This window comes from Nicotiana tomentosiformis, chromosome 4, assembly GCF_000390325.3.
Source record: "Nicotiana tomentosiformis chromosome 4, ASM39032v3, whole genome shotgun sequence".
NCBI classification, from domain to species: domain Eukaryota; kingdom Viridiplantae; phylum Streptophyta; class Magnoliopsida; order Solanales; family Solanaceae; genus Nicotiana; species Nicotiana tomentosiformis.
The window spans coordinates 136819039-136832641 of NC_090815.1; the positions used below are offsets into that span (position 1 = coordinate 136819039).

The window sequence follows — 13603 nt, forward strand, 5'->3', positions numbered from 1 at the left end:
CTCGTAAGTGGATTATTTCTTCAGTTTCCTCGTTTTTCAGTGCCAGTGCAGTAAATATGCTGTTTTTATAATCCAATACGAAGTAGGGAATCATTTGAACTGCAGTTAACTGTATTTACATGGTGAAACATGTCATTATCTGAACCATACAACAACCTACAAGTTAGTACATACAGCACATTAGTCAGCACTAATCCATATTAAGGAACTTACATGTCATTATCTGAACCATACAACAACCTACAAGTTAGTACATACAGCACATTAGTCAGCACTAATCCATATTAAGGAACTTCAGTGAAACAGCTTTCTGTGGTGGATTCTGGCTTCAATGATTATCTACACATTGCCAGCTACATTTCGTATTTCACAACAACAGCTTCAAAAATGCCATCAGATCTGAAGTTTGGTGAAAACAACCTAGGATCGACAGGCCCGGGCAAACTAAAGGAGACAGTGAAAGGTCCAGATGAGCATTGTTGCTGAATTTTCATATCAAAGACCCGAGAATATCTTGAGACAATTCTTCCACCAGTTGACGTCAATCCTCGAATAAGGACCTTACCATCTTTTTCTATCTCACAGCTGAACTCACCTGCAACAAGAGGTTAAAGAATTCATTAGCAACAATGATAAGATACCCCTTAATTAGGAAAGTTGCTGAAAATGGTAAAATGAGAAAACAGGCTGTCTCAATAGGGAATGCAAGAAATAAAAGGGCATTCTGATGCCAGGTTCACTTCTCTGCCTACTTGAATATCTGTATTCAGAACTTCTTGGAAGTACGCCAAGAACTCCTGTGTACCGCCCAATATCACTTTTTAATTGATAGACTGATTTCTATTGTAATGATTCTGTCTTAACTATTGGACAATGACTACTTGGACAATGAATTCCACGCAGAGAAGTCTGATGTACTAGAATTACTATCAGGCTAACAGTTTCTTCTATGATAATGTCATGGTTGCTGGACGTCAAAATTAAAACTATATAAAGATCTCCACCTAATTATTACCTAACTATTTCTTTCTCAAATATACATCACGCGGGAACATTACAAACTTAATACTTGTTGCATAATGAACGTAGACATATTCTGTTACTTAATGAATGTAGACATACTCTTATGTAATGTACATAGCAGAATTATAGGAATTCACAACAAATCTATAGGATTTCCTTTTTGATTCTTTCTATAGTTAGGGCTCTATGTACTTGTATATATACTTGTTACCTCTTGACATAATATACATTGAAATTGCTCAATCCTCTATCTATTTTACATGGTATCAAAGCGGGTTCTCCGGCTTTACCGGAGTTAGATAGAGAACTTACCGGAACTGTCAGTTAGGGTCAGAATACTTTTGAAGGGTTTGGAACTTAAAGTTTAACCATCCCTACCAACCTAGCAAGGACCGCCTACCCAGATCTGCATAACCCCAGAATCCGGTGGTCGGAGTAGGCACGAGTGGATCTCACGCGCCGACGAAGCATTTCCGACGCAGTTTATAGAAGTAGCGCGTGGAGGCGTATGGGTTATCGGAATCAAGTGCAGCTTGGTTCTCCGGCATCGACTTCACATTTTCGTCCAGCTTATGGTGTTTGTTTGTTTAGCAAACCTCGGTCGGGAAAATCTCTGACCGTCCCAGGTTCAGTTCATAGTGTCGAGGTTTTGTCACCTTTTCTCTGTTGTGTTCAAATTTTGTTTCCTTCTGTGATTGCCTGATCCTTAGTAGTGAACCAACTTTGTGTGTGGAACTTTGGCCCTTTTTTTTATAGCTTTGAGATTAATCTGTTGGTTAGTGATTCTTGGTTACTGATTCTTACCACTATTGGCCGGACTTTTGACTGGTTATTGCCCATTGGATTGGCTCTATTGGAGTTCTGTTTCTTTGTTTCATTGAGTGTCTTTTGTTCGTTGTTTCGTTGGATAGTGTTATTCTGGTGGAGAACTTTTGAGCCTTATTGGCTTTTCTCACATTTATATTGATACTTTGGGGATTTTTTGGAAAGATGACCATAAATAGTAAGCAGGGAGGAAAAAATACTACAGCTCCTAGCCCAACAATTTTGGTTTCGGATGAGTTTCTAAAATTTCTTCAATATCAGAATTCAATTAAGGAATCTTATTCAGTTACTGCTTTTGCTGGGTTAGATAAAACATGTCTTATCACCTCTTCAAATAAATGGGTGATTGATTCAGGTGCCACAAATTACATGATAGGTAATCCAAATATTTTTTCTAGCTTTCGGTCACACAAAGCACCCTCTTTAGTTTCTGTAGCTGATGGATCAACTTGTAACAGTGTTGGATCTGGAACTGTTAAACCAACTTCCTCTATTACCTTGTCATCTGTATTAAGTCTACCAAACTTGGCCTTTAATTTGATTTCTGTTAGTAAAATCACCAGAGACCTTAATTGTTGTGTCGCGTTCTTTCCCGATCATTGTTTGTTTCTGGATCTTGCAACGAAATAGGTTATTGGTAAAGGATATCTATCTAGTGATCTCTACATTCTTGATGAATGGGAGCCACGGTCTATTGCATGTTCCAGTGTCGTGTCTCCTTTTGAAGCACATTGTCGATTAGGACATCCCTCTCTACCTCTGTTGAAGAAGCTCTGTCCTCAGTTTCAGAATATTTCTTCATTGGATTGTGAGTCATGTCGATTTGCAAAACACCATCGCATCTTGTTAGGTCCAAGGGTAAATAAGCGAGTTGAATCAGCTTTTGAGTTAGTTCATTCTGATGTTTGGGGATCATGTCCTGTTGTTTCCAAAATTGGGCATAAGTATTTTGTCACTTTTGTAGATGATTTTTCTCGAATGACTTGGATTTATTTTATGAAGAGTCGTTCTGAAGTATTTACTCACTTTTCTACCGTCTGCACTAAAGTCAAAACTCAATTCAATGCTTCGGAGTTCGGTGTGTATTCTAAGGAGTGATAATACACCTCCACCCACGACCGTTAGGTCTTGGGTTCGAGTCACGCTGGAGGGGAAGTATGAAAACACTATAGATCCTCCTATTTAAAGAAGAAAAAAAAAGGAGTGATAATGCTAAAGAATACATGTCAGAGTTATTTCAGTCCTACATGAGACAGCATGGTATATTACATTAGTCTTGATGTGTTGATACACCCTCTCAAAATGGAGTTGCTGAGAGGAAGAATAGGCATCTACTTGAGACAGCTCGGGCACTTTTGTTCCAAATGAAGGTTCCTAAACAATTCCTACGGCTTGTTTTTTGATTAATTGCATGGCATCTACTGTGCTTAGTGGTAATGTTCCTTATAGTATTCTTTTTCCAAACAAATCATTATTTTCGGTGGAACCTAAAGTGTTTGGATGCACATGTTATGTTCGAGATGTTCGACCATCTGTTACCAAGTTGGATCCCAAGGCATTGAAGTGTTTTTTTTGGGGCTATTCTCGCCTTCACAAGGGGTTTCGATGTTATTCTACTGAACTTGGCAAATATTTGGTGTCAACTGATGTGGTATTTTCAGAAACTACACCATTTTTCTATGCACCTCCTATTTCTACTAATCAGGGGGAGGAAGACGAGTGGCTAATATATCAGGTTACCCGTGCTTTAACAGAACAACCAGATGATGTTCCTCCAGCTCCTAGTTCTTCTACTGAACACCAATCAACTAGTGTACCTTTAGCACCTGCTCCAATTGTGTTAGCAAGACCGCCAATTGTTCAAGTTTACTCGCGGAGGCGAGAGACAAATGAGACATGTCCTGCAACAATTCCTTCATCATCATATCCTCATCCGCCTAGTCCTCCAGAAGACCTTGACCTTCCTATTGCTCTTCGCAAAGGTATACGTACTTGCAAATCCACATATTCCATTGCCAATTTTGTTTCCTATGACCGCTTATCCTCTGCGTCTAGATCTATGATTGCTTCTCTAGACTCCATCTCGATACCCATAACAGTGAAGGAGACTTTGAATCATCCTGGGTGGTCTGATGCAATACTTGAGGAAATATATGCCTTAGAGGAGAACCAGACATGGGATTTGGTGGATTTACCCAAAGGAAAGAAACCTGTGGGATGTAAGTGGGTCTTCACAGTTAAAGTTAATCCAAATGGTTTTGTGGCAAGACTTAAGGCTAGACTTGTGGCTAAAAGGTATGCTCAAACTTATGGGGTGGATTATTCTGACACCTTCTCCCCGGTTGCCAAACTCACTTCTGTCCGCTTATTTATTTCTTTAGTTGCTTTCGAAAATTGGCCTTTACATCAGTTAGATATCAAGAATGCGTTCCTTCATGGTAACCTTCAGGAAGAAGTGTATATGGAGCAACCACCCGGTTTTGTTGCTGGGGAGTATGGGAAAGTGTGTCATTTGAAGAAGTCCTTGTATGGCTTGAAGCAGAGTCCTAGAGCTTGGTTTGGCAAGTTCAGTGAAGTAGTTCGGGAATTTGGGCTGAAAATGAGCAAGTGTGATCACTCAATCTTCTATCGGCAATCAGCAGCTGGCACTATTCTCCTCGTTGTGTATGTTGATGACATTGTTATCACAGGAAGTGACTATGCGGGGATCTCTTCCCTCAGTCTTTCTTGCATACTAAGTTTCATACAAAGGACTTGGGCATGTTGAAATATTTTTTAGGAGTAGAAGTAAATAGAAGCAAGAAGGGAATTCTTTTGTCTCAGAGAAAGTATATTCTTGACTTGCTTGCAGAAACTGGAAAGTTGGCAGCTAAACCCTGCAGCACTCCAATGATTCCTGATGTACATCTTATGAAAGATGATAGCGAGCCTTTTAATGATCCAGAGAGATACAGGAGGTTAGTTGAAAAATTAAACTATCTCACTGTGACTCGTCCAGATATTGTTTTTGCAGTAAGTGTTGTTAGCCAGTTCATGTCTGCACTAACGGTCAAACATTGGGCAGCTTTGGAACAGATTTTATGTTACTTGAAAGGAGCTCCTGGACTAGGCATATTATATAGCAATCACGGCCATACTCGTATTGAGTGTTTTGCAGATGCGGACTAGGCTGGATCCAAAGTTGATAGAAGATCAACTACAGGGTATTGTGTCTTTGTTGGAGGGAACTTGGTATCGTGGAGGAGTAAGAAGCAAAGTGTTGCATCTCGATCCAGTGCAGAATTCGAGTACTGATCTATGTCACAGTCTACGTGTGAAAGTATGTGGATACATCATCTTTTGACTGAAATTGGGTTGGAGCATCCAATACCAGCAAAACTTTGGTGTGACAATCAAGTTGCCCTCCATATTGCGTCAAATCCGGTATATCATGAAAGAACTAAGCATATCGAGGTCGACTGCCATTTCATTCGTGAAAAGATTTAGGAGAACTTGATCTCCATTGGCTACGTGAAGACAGGAGAGCAACCAGTTGATTTGTTCACAAAGGCGTTGAAGGGAATTCGAGTTGATTATCTTCGTAACAAGCTGGGCATGATCAATATCTATGTTCCAGCTTGAGGGGGAGTGTTGCATAATGAACGTAGACATATTCTGTTACTTAATGAATGTAGACATACTCTTATGTAATGTACATAGCAGAATTATAGGAATTCACAACAAATCTATAGGATTTCCTTTTTGATTCTTTCTATAGTTAGGGCTCTATGTACTTGTATATATACTTGTTACCTCTTGACATAATATACATTGAAATTGCTCAATCCTCTATCTATTTTACAATACTGAAAGATATCTGTTAGATGTTTTTGTCTAAATTGGACTCAATCCATGAACCAATCCCAGTTAAGTATGCATTAGGGAGAATAAACAAGTAACACACAGCCATTCGGATATACTAGTTTTTACTTGCTGTCAAAATGGTATCTTGTCATCAATGAAACAATATATTGTAAGTGAAAACATTAAATTCATAACAGACTCAACAGTATCCCATAGCAACAAGCAGTGACATGCACCATAATGCACTTTCCTAGTCGAGCCAACTTCCTCGTACTAATATTTGAGGGCAAATTTCCTCATTTTAACAAGCATTTTTACATGAGACCTGATATGTATTCCATTGTATACAATATGACAAGTTCCTTAGCTGATGATCAGTGGCAGGCAAAAGAGGTCAGCAATACGTGAGACAAGATGTGTATTCCGTTGTACACAATATGATAAGTTACACAGCCGGTGATCAGTGGCAGAAAAAAAGATCCAGCAATATAAGATGTTACATCGCTACTGCCACGAATATCTGTGTCACATTTAAGATGCAAGCCCTTATTCATACAGTAGGTAAAATAAGTAAAAGGGAATACGTGTGGACTTGGTCTAAGCACAAGCTTCATGAATTACAAATGCTTTATGACCTTCTGCAGTTTGGACGTTGTACTATAAGTTTTGTAATATAAGATTCACATACACTAAATTCCAGGATCTTCACAGACTAAGAACTTAAGCATATTAGTATGTTCAAACAGATAATAGAAAGGCAACAAGTTAAAGGTAAAGTAACACACCAGGGTCTTTCTTGACTCCAGGTAGGGCAATACGAAAATAGTACGCAGATTCGCTAACACCAATATCAACCACTCCAACAGGTGGTCCAGTTGCCCCTTTGCATGCTGTTCCAGTCAAGACAATAGGGACCCCCGAGTTACATTCTTCCAAGTTGGGAAGAGGGAGAAGGGACATCATGTACTGCCTGTCTAAATCACTGGTCATTGGATCGGAATGGGCCCTCTTTTTCACATTACCTTCCATCTTTATCAATGACATACCATTTTCAGCAGAGTCTTCCCCATTCGGTTTCTCCTTGGACCGCTTCCAAATAATTCTCTTAACCTTCTTTTCAGGATGTAAGCATTCCATGTCTGATATTACTAACTTTCTGTGTTCACAATGTCTTCACCAAAAGCATACCATAAGGCATTCAACAGTTATCCGCCTTCCAAACTAATTCTGCCAACAATAAAAGCGAAGAAGAACTACTAAAAAATTAGATATGGAAAAAGAAAGAACCTTAGGGCATGAAAAATACTTCAGGAGAAATACCATAATCTGCAATTTATTGGTCATATCCTATATAAACAAGAATGCAGGGTAAGGCTGCGTACAATAGACCCCCGTGGTCCGGCCCTTCCCCGGACCCCGTGCATAGCGGGAGTTTAGTGTACCGGGCTGCCCATCCTATATAAACAAGTCTACTGCAGAATGTGCAAGTAACAAGGAGAACTGCTCGTAGTATCTATAGTACAGTTAATACCCACAGTTAAGAGGTCGATAAAAGAGAGATGAAGAGAGATTAAAGATGCGTTTAACAGGAACTGAATGGAGCCTAAGCAAGCTATTCGGCGTAAAGCACTAACCAGCCCCCAGGATCAACAAATGTCCTGCAAGCCATTATATCCTGGTCTATACATATGACACCAGCATATTTGGAGAGGTTAGGTTTACTAGCACTAATATCATAGGAAACCACAAATCAGGTGTAGCGTGTTAAAATAGAGAAGCAGATGATCTGGTTACATCATTTGATTGTGACGTTAACAAAAATACCTCTCATCAACTAGCCATTGTTGCACATCATCCCCTACTTCTGGAAGCTATGTTCATATTACCCTATCCATCAACCAACTTCTCGATTGCATTCAAGGGACCACATTCGGCCTAAGATATGAAATGCCTAAATATATTTCACCAACATAATGTACATAATAAAGTTATAAGAAAAAAAAGTAGAAAAAGAGAAGACTTCAAGTTTGTTGTTCACATTATAACAGGTACTACTATTATCTATCTTTCCAAACTAGTGTTGGTCACAACATGGTATTTCCTTCACTTGATTGCTAGCATAATTAGCTCAGTTCGTAATGAACAACTACAAATGCGAAGGGTGATCCACATTTGGAGAAAAGTTAAGAAGATTATGATTTGCCTTCACCCTGGCTGCTTGGAAAAGCTTCATTGGCTTTTCAAATTAAGTTTAACTTGATAATTAAACTTCTATACCTTCTTTTGAGAATTTTAAAACGAGAAAGAACATAAATTGCATTCAACCAGTTAAACAGAATTCAACTAATTAAATTAACTAAACACAAGCAAAATTCTGCAAGACTAGAGCTGCTTACAGAAATATATATATATAATACAAAACAAAAAAAAGGAGAAAGAAAAGCAAAGATATAAACCAAATTGCAATACAAATTCTAAGCAAAATAGCAAGCGCTAAGCACTATCCTTTAATAATATTGAGCACAAACTAAAGCTTCAAACTTTATTCTGCAACAACCCAGTTTCATGCAATGGCCAATTGAGTTCTCATAATTTCAGACCGATCAAGTAAGAGGAATATACCTAAGGAAACAGCAAATTGGACCAACCAAGAAGAACTAGATTCCTCTTCAGTCTTCAGAAACTCAGCGCTTTACCCATAATCCCTTTTCTTTTCTTGCATTGGCTCTTTTTAATCTTTCATCTTCTGATATTCTCAAAGCTATGGAATGTGAGAGACAAAGGAAGTACGTGTCAATCGGAGAAACAGCCCGCAACCGCAAACATTTACTTAATTGCTATTAGCGCATGAAAAATAAAAAAGAAAAGATACTAGCGAGCATAAACCGATCGATTTATAAGTCGATTCAGTAATTGTTAGTAAGTCAGCTATTTAGTAATTACCATGTATGAGCCAGATTTACTAACTGCGACGTATAAGTCGCATTTACGAATTGACATTTATACTAATCATGATTATAAGTAACATTCAGCTATTGACATAAGCCACATTTACCTATTGCAATTCTAAGTCGCATTAATAGCAATTTATAAGTCCCATTTACCTATTGTAATTTATAAGTGGCATTTCTCAAAATCATTTTTGTATCCTAAATTACGTTTTGCATAATTTTTATATTCCATTAAAGACAACACACACCATATATATATAGGTTGTTAGTTCAATGTTGTACTACCACATCTTAATTAAAGCGACTAAAATAAATAATAGTTAACAAACCAAAAAAATGAGCATAAATAACAACATTTTTATAACTATAAAGCGACATACTCTTGGATAAGTGTAGCTACCCGGTTGTTATTGCCAGCTTATTTTTATTCTTATATTAACTAATCAAACTATTTCTCTTAACTATTTACTACAAAACATTAAGAGGGTGATAGATTGTAATATCCGTATAGGTGTAGTTTGTTTTTAAATATTTGAGCAGCACTTCCCTTATGCTTTAATTTTTTAGGTTAATTAAATTAGGTCCAATCTTGGTTCAATCATGGCTTGTTGCTTGATAAATATAATAGAAAGTACAAGGACGAAAAGGTTATGAGAAACGCAAAATTGGTTTCTTTTCCAGGAGAGTGAAGCAAATCTAACTCTTCACCATATTAACCCATTTCTACCCATCCTTGTTGCACGAAAGATAATTCGCACTCAAGATTAATTAATGTGAAGTATCAGATTGCACTTTCCTTGTTTGTATTTGTCAACTACTATGTACTTAAACACAAGTTCAATCCAACTAAGCCATATGTTATGCTAATTAATATTCATTGAATTGTTTCTTCTTAATTGTCATCCAAGTTTCCATTTGAACTAAGCCATATATGATTATAAATTAAAGTTTACAAATTACAATTATGGCTCTTAAAAGTTGTTAAACGAAGTCATGTGGGACCAATGTGTTATTTTTAAGATTGCTTGACCATAAAAACGATATTGAAAGGAAGGCAAATGAAGAGACAAGAAATTAAACCTTAGTTCAATTGAAAACGTATTTCAGCAACTAGAAGGGCCATATGAACAAAGCAAATGTTGAAATTCCCGAGGATATGGAATGTGATCAAGAAAGGAGAAAAAACAACAAAGCTCATTGACCAAAAGAAGTGAATTTTAAAACAAAAAACCCAGAGATCAAGATTGGATTCCTATATACTACGTAGTATATAATTCCAAGCAATCCCCACACATTTACTTGACATTGAAAGACACAATGGGATCTTCCATTTCCCTGCACATATAGCTTTTCTCACGTCCCCTTATGTCCAAACATGACCACTGGACATATATATCTTTTCAAAATCAGATGTTTAAGGTAGAGCAATCACATGTTTTAAATTAAATTGAGCTTTCGAAACTATGAACATGAATACCTCGGATGTTCCAATATCGCATTCTCAGATGTTTCGACTCTTTACTTCTAAGAGTATTTCTATTCTGTTTTTGTTTTTTAAAATAATTCTATTCTGTCATTTCAGCTAGTGCTAAAATAAGAAAAAAGAACCAACATAGTTTACAAAATTAATCTGACTATACAATAGAGGCGAATAAATCATATACGCAATTGGATATACGTAAATTTATTGTTTAGTAATTTGAACTAAAGTTGTGTATAATAATATGCATAAAAAGAAACACCGCTGCTAAGGAATATAAACTTGTCTCTTGTAGTTTATTTCGGTAGACCGGCTTGGTAGCTTTCATTTCCTCTTTTTTATTCTCCCCACAAAGAGAAATCACAGGTTAATTAAGAAAGATACTAACGCATGTTTCGTTTTCTTCGGTTCTATTATTTGTAAATCGTTGTTACTATTTCTCTTTTTGTAACTGTTTGTCATTATTGTTATGATTATATTTTTTTGAGTTAAGGATATACCGAAAAAAAGATTTGCATATATATTATTCTCCTAGTATCCTACTTGCAAAAATACATATGTTTTTGTAACTCACATAGCAAATTTTAAAGTCAAATTAACCAAAAGAGAGAGATTTTGTAGACAGAGGAAAAGATAAGTTGGACTCGTCAAAGGCCAATCATTGGGAATGCTTCTTAACGCCCACATTACTTTATTGTAGGCAGAGGGGAGCTTTAAACTTCGAGCTTTTACTGCATGTCATTTAATTTGTCGTATAGTATACTGTACAAATAACAGTAGTAAAACCTGGATCTCGATTATACCAACTATATCACATTTCTTGTTTCTTGGTTTTCCTTGTTTGAATCCTCTTTAACTTGCAATCTACTGATCCTTTATTTTGATAAAGCAAAGCAAAGAAAGCAGATCATTCCCATCACCAAGATTCACTTTGCTCTATGTTTATTCCCTTCCCCCAACTTTTTCTTTCTTCCTATTATTCACACATATATATAAGTTGCTTCTTGCAATGTCTTTTATCCATTATTATTCCTTTTACCATTTTCTAGCATACATATTCCTCATTGTGTCATCAATATATATCATCCTTTAATTTCCTCTTTGTTACTTGTCTGTCCATTTATTTGCTTAATTAGCCACTCGATCGGTCCATCACCCCCCATACCATGAACATGGAGGTTTGTACACTAACATATCTTTTTCTCCTTTCTTTAGTCATAATAAAAGTTTTCTATATGATAAAATACTGGTTTGAGATGAACTTATAAATATGGATTGATTAACTTGTTTGGAATTTATACGTATATAGTTATGTATTGTTGTGTGTTTGATTATTTCTTGATAACAACAGTCAATACGTGTCATTTTATAATCATAAATTGTTCTCTTATTTTTCTCCACCTGTAAAAATTGATCTAGCTAGTTTTTCATTCGTAGCTATAATAAACTAGTTAGTTTGCAGGAATATCTGATGTTTTTTTTTTTCCCTTTTTGGCAGACAGTTGAATTGAAAGTAGAGATGGTTGGAATACATGAGAAAAGACTGCGCAAATGCCTGTCAAAATTAAGAGGTAATTAATCATTAATTATTCACTTCATTAATTTCTCTCTATATAAGGCAATTGAAATTGATATCTTAGTGGGGAAAAAATTCAGGAATAGAGAAAGTAGAAGTGGATGGGAACAGTCAAAAAGTGGTGGTGATAGGCTATGCTCACAAGAACAAAATACTAAAAGCAATAAGACGAGGTGGTCTTAAAGCAGATTTCTGGTCTGCTCAAAATGAGCTTCTTCAAGCTTACGCTGCTTCTGCTTCTTACTCTTCTTTCAGATTTAACAATTTTTCCTTCCACTAGCTTATGTTGCTCGTACTCTTCAAAAATATTATAGAATGTAACATGTCAAATCCTCCGAATGAAACATTTACACAATGTTGCTCGGACTCTTAAAAAATGTTGAATATATAGCGTAACATATCCGAACCTCCAAATATATTTTTTGAGGATTCGACAGAATACGACAATATTTTTGGAGAGTTCTAGCAACATAACAGTTGAATATTGTCTTGTTCTTGAGTACTTACCATTTTGTTCTTTCTTTTTTATGTTCTTTTTCTGCCACTTGGAAGCAGTGTATACAAAAAACAATGAAATGGAAGAGTTTTGAATTTCTTTTGATACACCTTGTTGCTTAATTTATCTCCAGATTTATGACTTATGAGCAATGATGGAACAGTCAAAGTATTTTATGTAATGGTCAAGTATTCGTCTTTGGATTGCATTTAAGCAATAATATGTACTTCGTTTCTTTGTATAAAAGTAAAAAAATAATAAATAAATAAAAGAATATCTCGGGCCATCAGAAAATAAAGAAAAAAGAATAGGAAATAACCCCATGCAATATAAAGTGACTAACGTCATGTGTTGCAGGTGTGCATCACGTCAATCATTATTAAACGTATACAAGAAGAAAAAATTGTTGAAAAATAGCAATTGAAGTTAAAATAAATACAATATATGTTTAAATAATAAAAATTAATTTACATTGACACAATAGTTAAACTCAATATGTTTTGAAATATGCAAAGATGATGCATTTAGTTGGATTAGTTATATAGTATTTGTAATTATAAATAATTTATTATATCAAAAATAAATATCTTATGTTGTTGTATTCACCTAACATCTCTTCATAAATGCTACATTATAATGTTATTATATAACAATATAATTAATTTCTTATTAATTTAAAAAGGAAGTAATGAATATAAGAAAATAATGAAGATTTTAATATTAATTGTAAATTTTGGACAATCGATCTTTTTAATAGAACTAGTTTTAGTGTACGTGCTTTGCATGTATTTTTTTTGTGTATCAAAAAATGTATGAAATGTAGAATACAAATAAATTATACTCATATGTAACATCAATTGACATCAAGATAAATACAACATTTCTTTAAATTCAAAATAAATATTTTAGGGTGTCAATATTTTTACTTAAGCAGTCATATTTATCTAATATTATAGATAGATGTATCATATAAATGTCTTAAAATATTTTTAAAACTTAAACTTATTAACGGGATCTGATTGAAGAATCCAAATCCATTTTAAACGAGACAAACATAAAAGGAGGAAAGACTGTTCAATAAATAAAATTGCAGAAAGATTTTCCTTTGAACTATTTGAAAGTTATCCAACTTGAGTTATGAGAGTACGAAGTGTATGGCTAACCCAATAACGAAAGTTTCGTAAGGGGACTAGAGCAGGCTACCATGAGACAAAAGATCGTCTTTCTAAAGAGATTCGATTCGGAACTCTTATACGTCCAAGGTTCAATGGAGGACGGTTTATTTTCAAACATATTCTTTTCTCGATGCCTATACACCTTGCAGGGATTCCAATTTCAAAGGGAGTTCTTGACCAGTTGAAAAAATGTTAGATTTTTATGCACGTACATTGCATCGTATTTGTGCTATT

The 13603-nt window shown here is 35.5% G+C and overlaps 2 protein-coding genes across 3 annotated transcripts; one reads left to right on the forward strand and one right to left on the reverse strand.

Moving 5' to 3' along the window:
• Positions 1 to 46: 46 nt before the first annotated feature.
• LOC104095525 (increased DNA methylation 3-like) lies at positions 47 to 8556 on the reverse strand. Of its 2 annotated transcripts, none has more exons than XM_033655930.2 (3): positions 8314 to 8556; positions 6477 to 6944; positions 47 to 595 (listed from the first exon to the last, which is right to left on the reverse strand). In XM_033655930.2, exons 2-3 carry the CDS (start codon positions 6826 to 6828, stop codon positions 354 to 356), a joined length of 594 nt encoding a protein of 197 aa, XP_033511821.1. In that variant the 5' UTR covers positions 6829 to 6944; positions 8314 to 8556; the 3' UTR covers positions 47 to 353. The 2 variants fall into 2 exon arrangements, with proteins under 2 accessions (XP_033511821.1, XP_009599962.1); XM_009601667.4 differs by having other exon boundaries at positions 6477 to 6918; positions 8314 to 8555.
• Positions 8557 to 11228: 2672 nt separating this feature from the next.
• On the forward strand, positions 11229 to 12299 carry LOC104095524 (heavy metal-associated isoprenylated plant protein 44-like). Its single transcript, XM_009601666.4, has 3 exons — positions 11229 to 11300; positions 11621 to 11693; positions 11779 to 12299. The coding sequence occupies exons 1-3, from the start codon at positions 11289 to 11291 to the stop codon at positions 11976 to 11978; spliced, it is 285 nt and encodes a 94-aa protein (XP_009599961.1). The 5' UTR covers positions 11229 to 11288; the 3' UTR covers positions 11979 to 12299.
• Positions 12300 to 13603: the final 1304 nt, after the last annotated feature.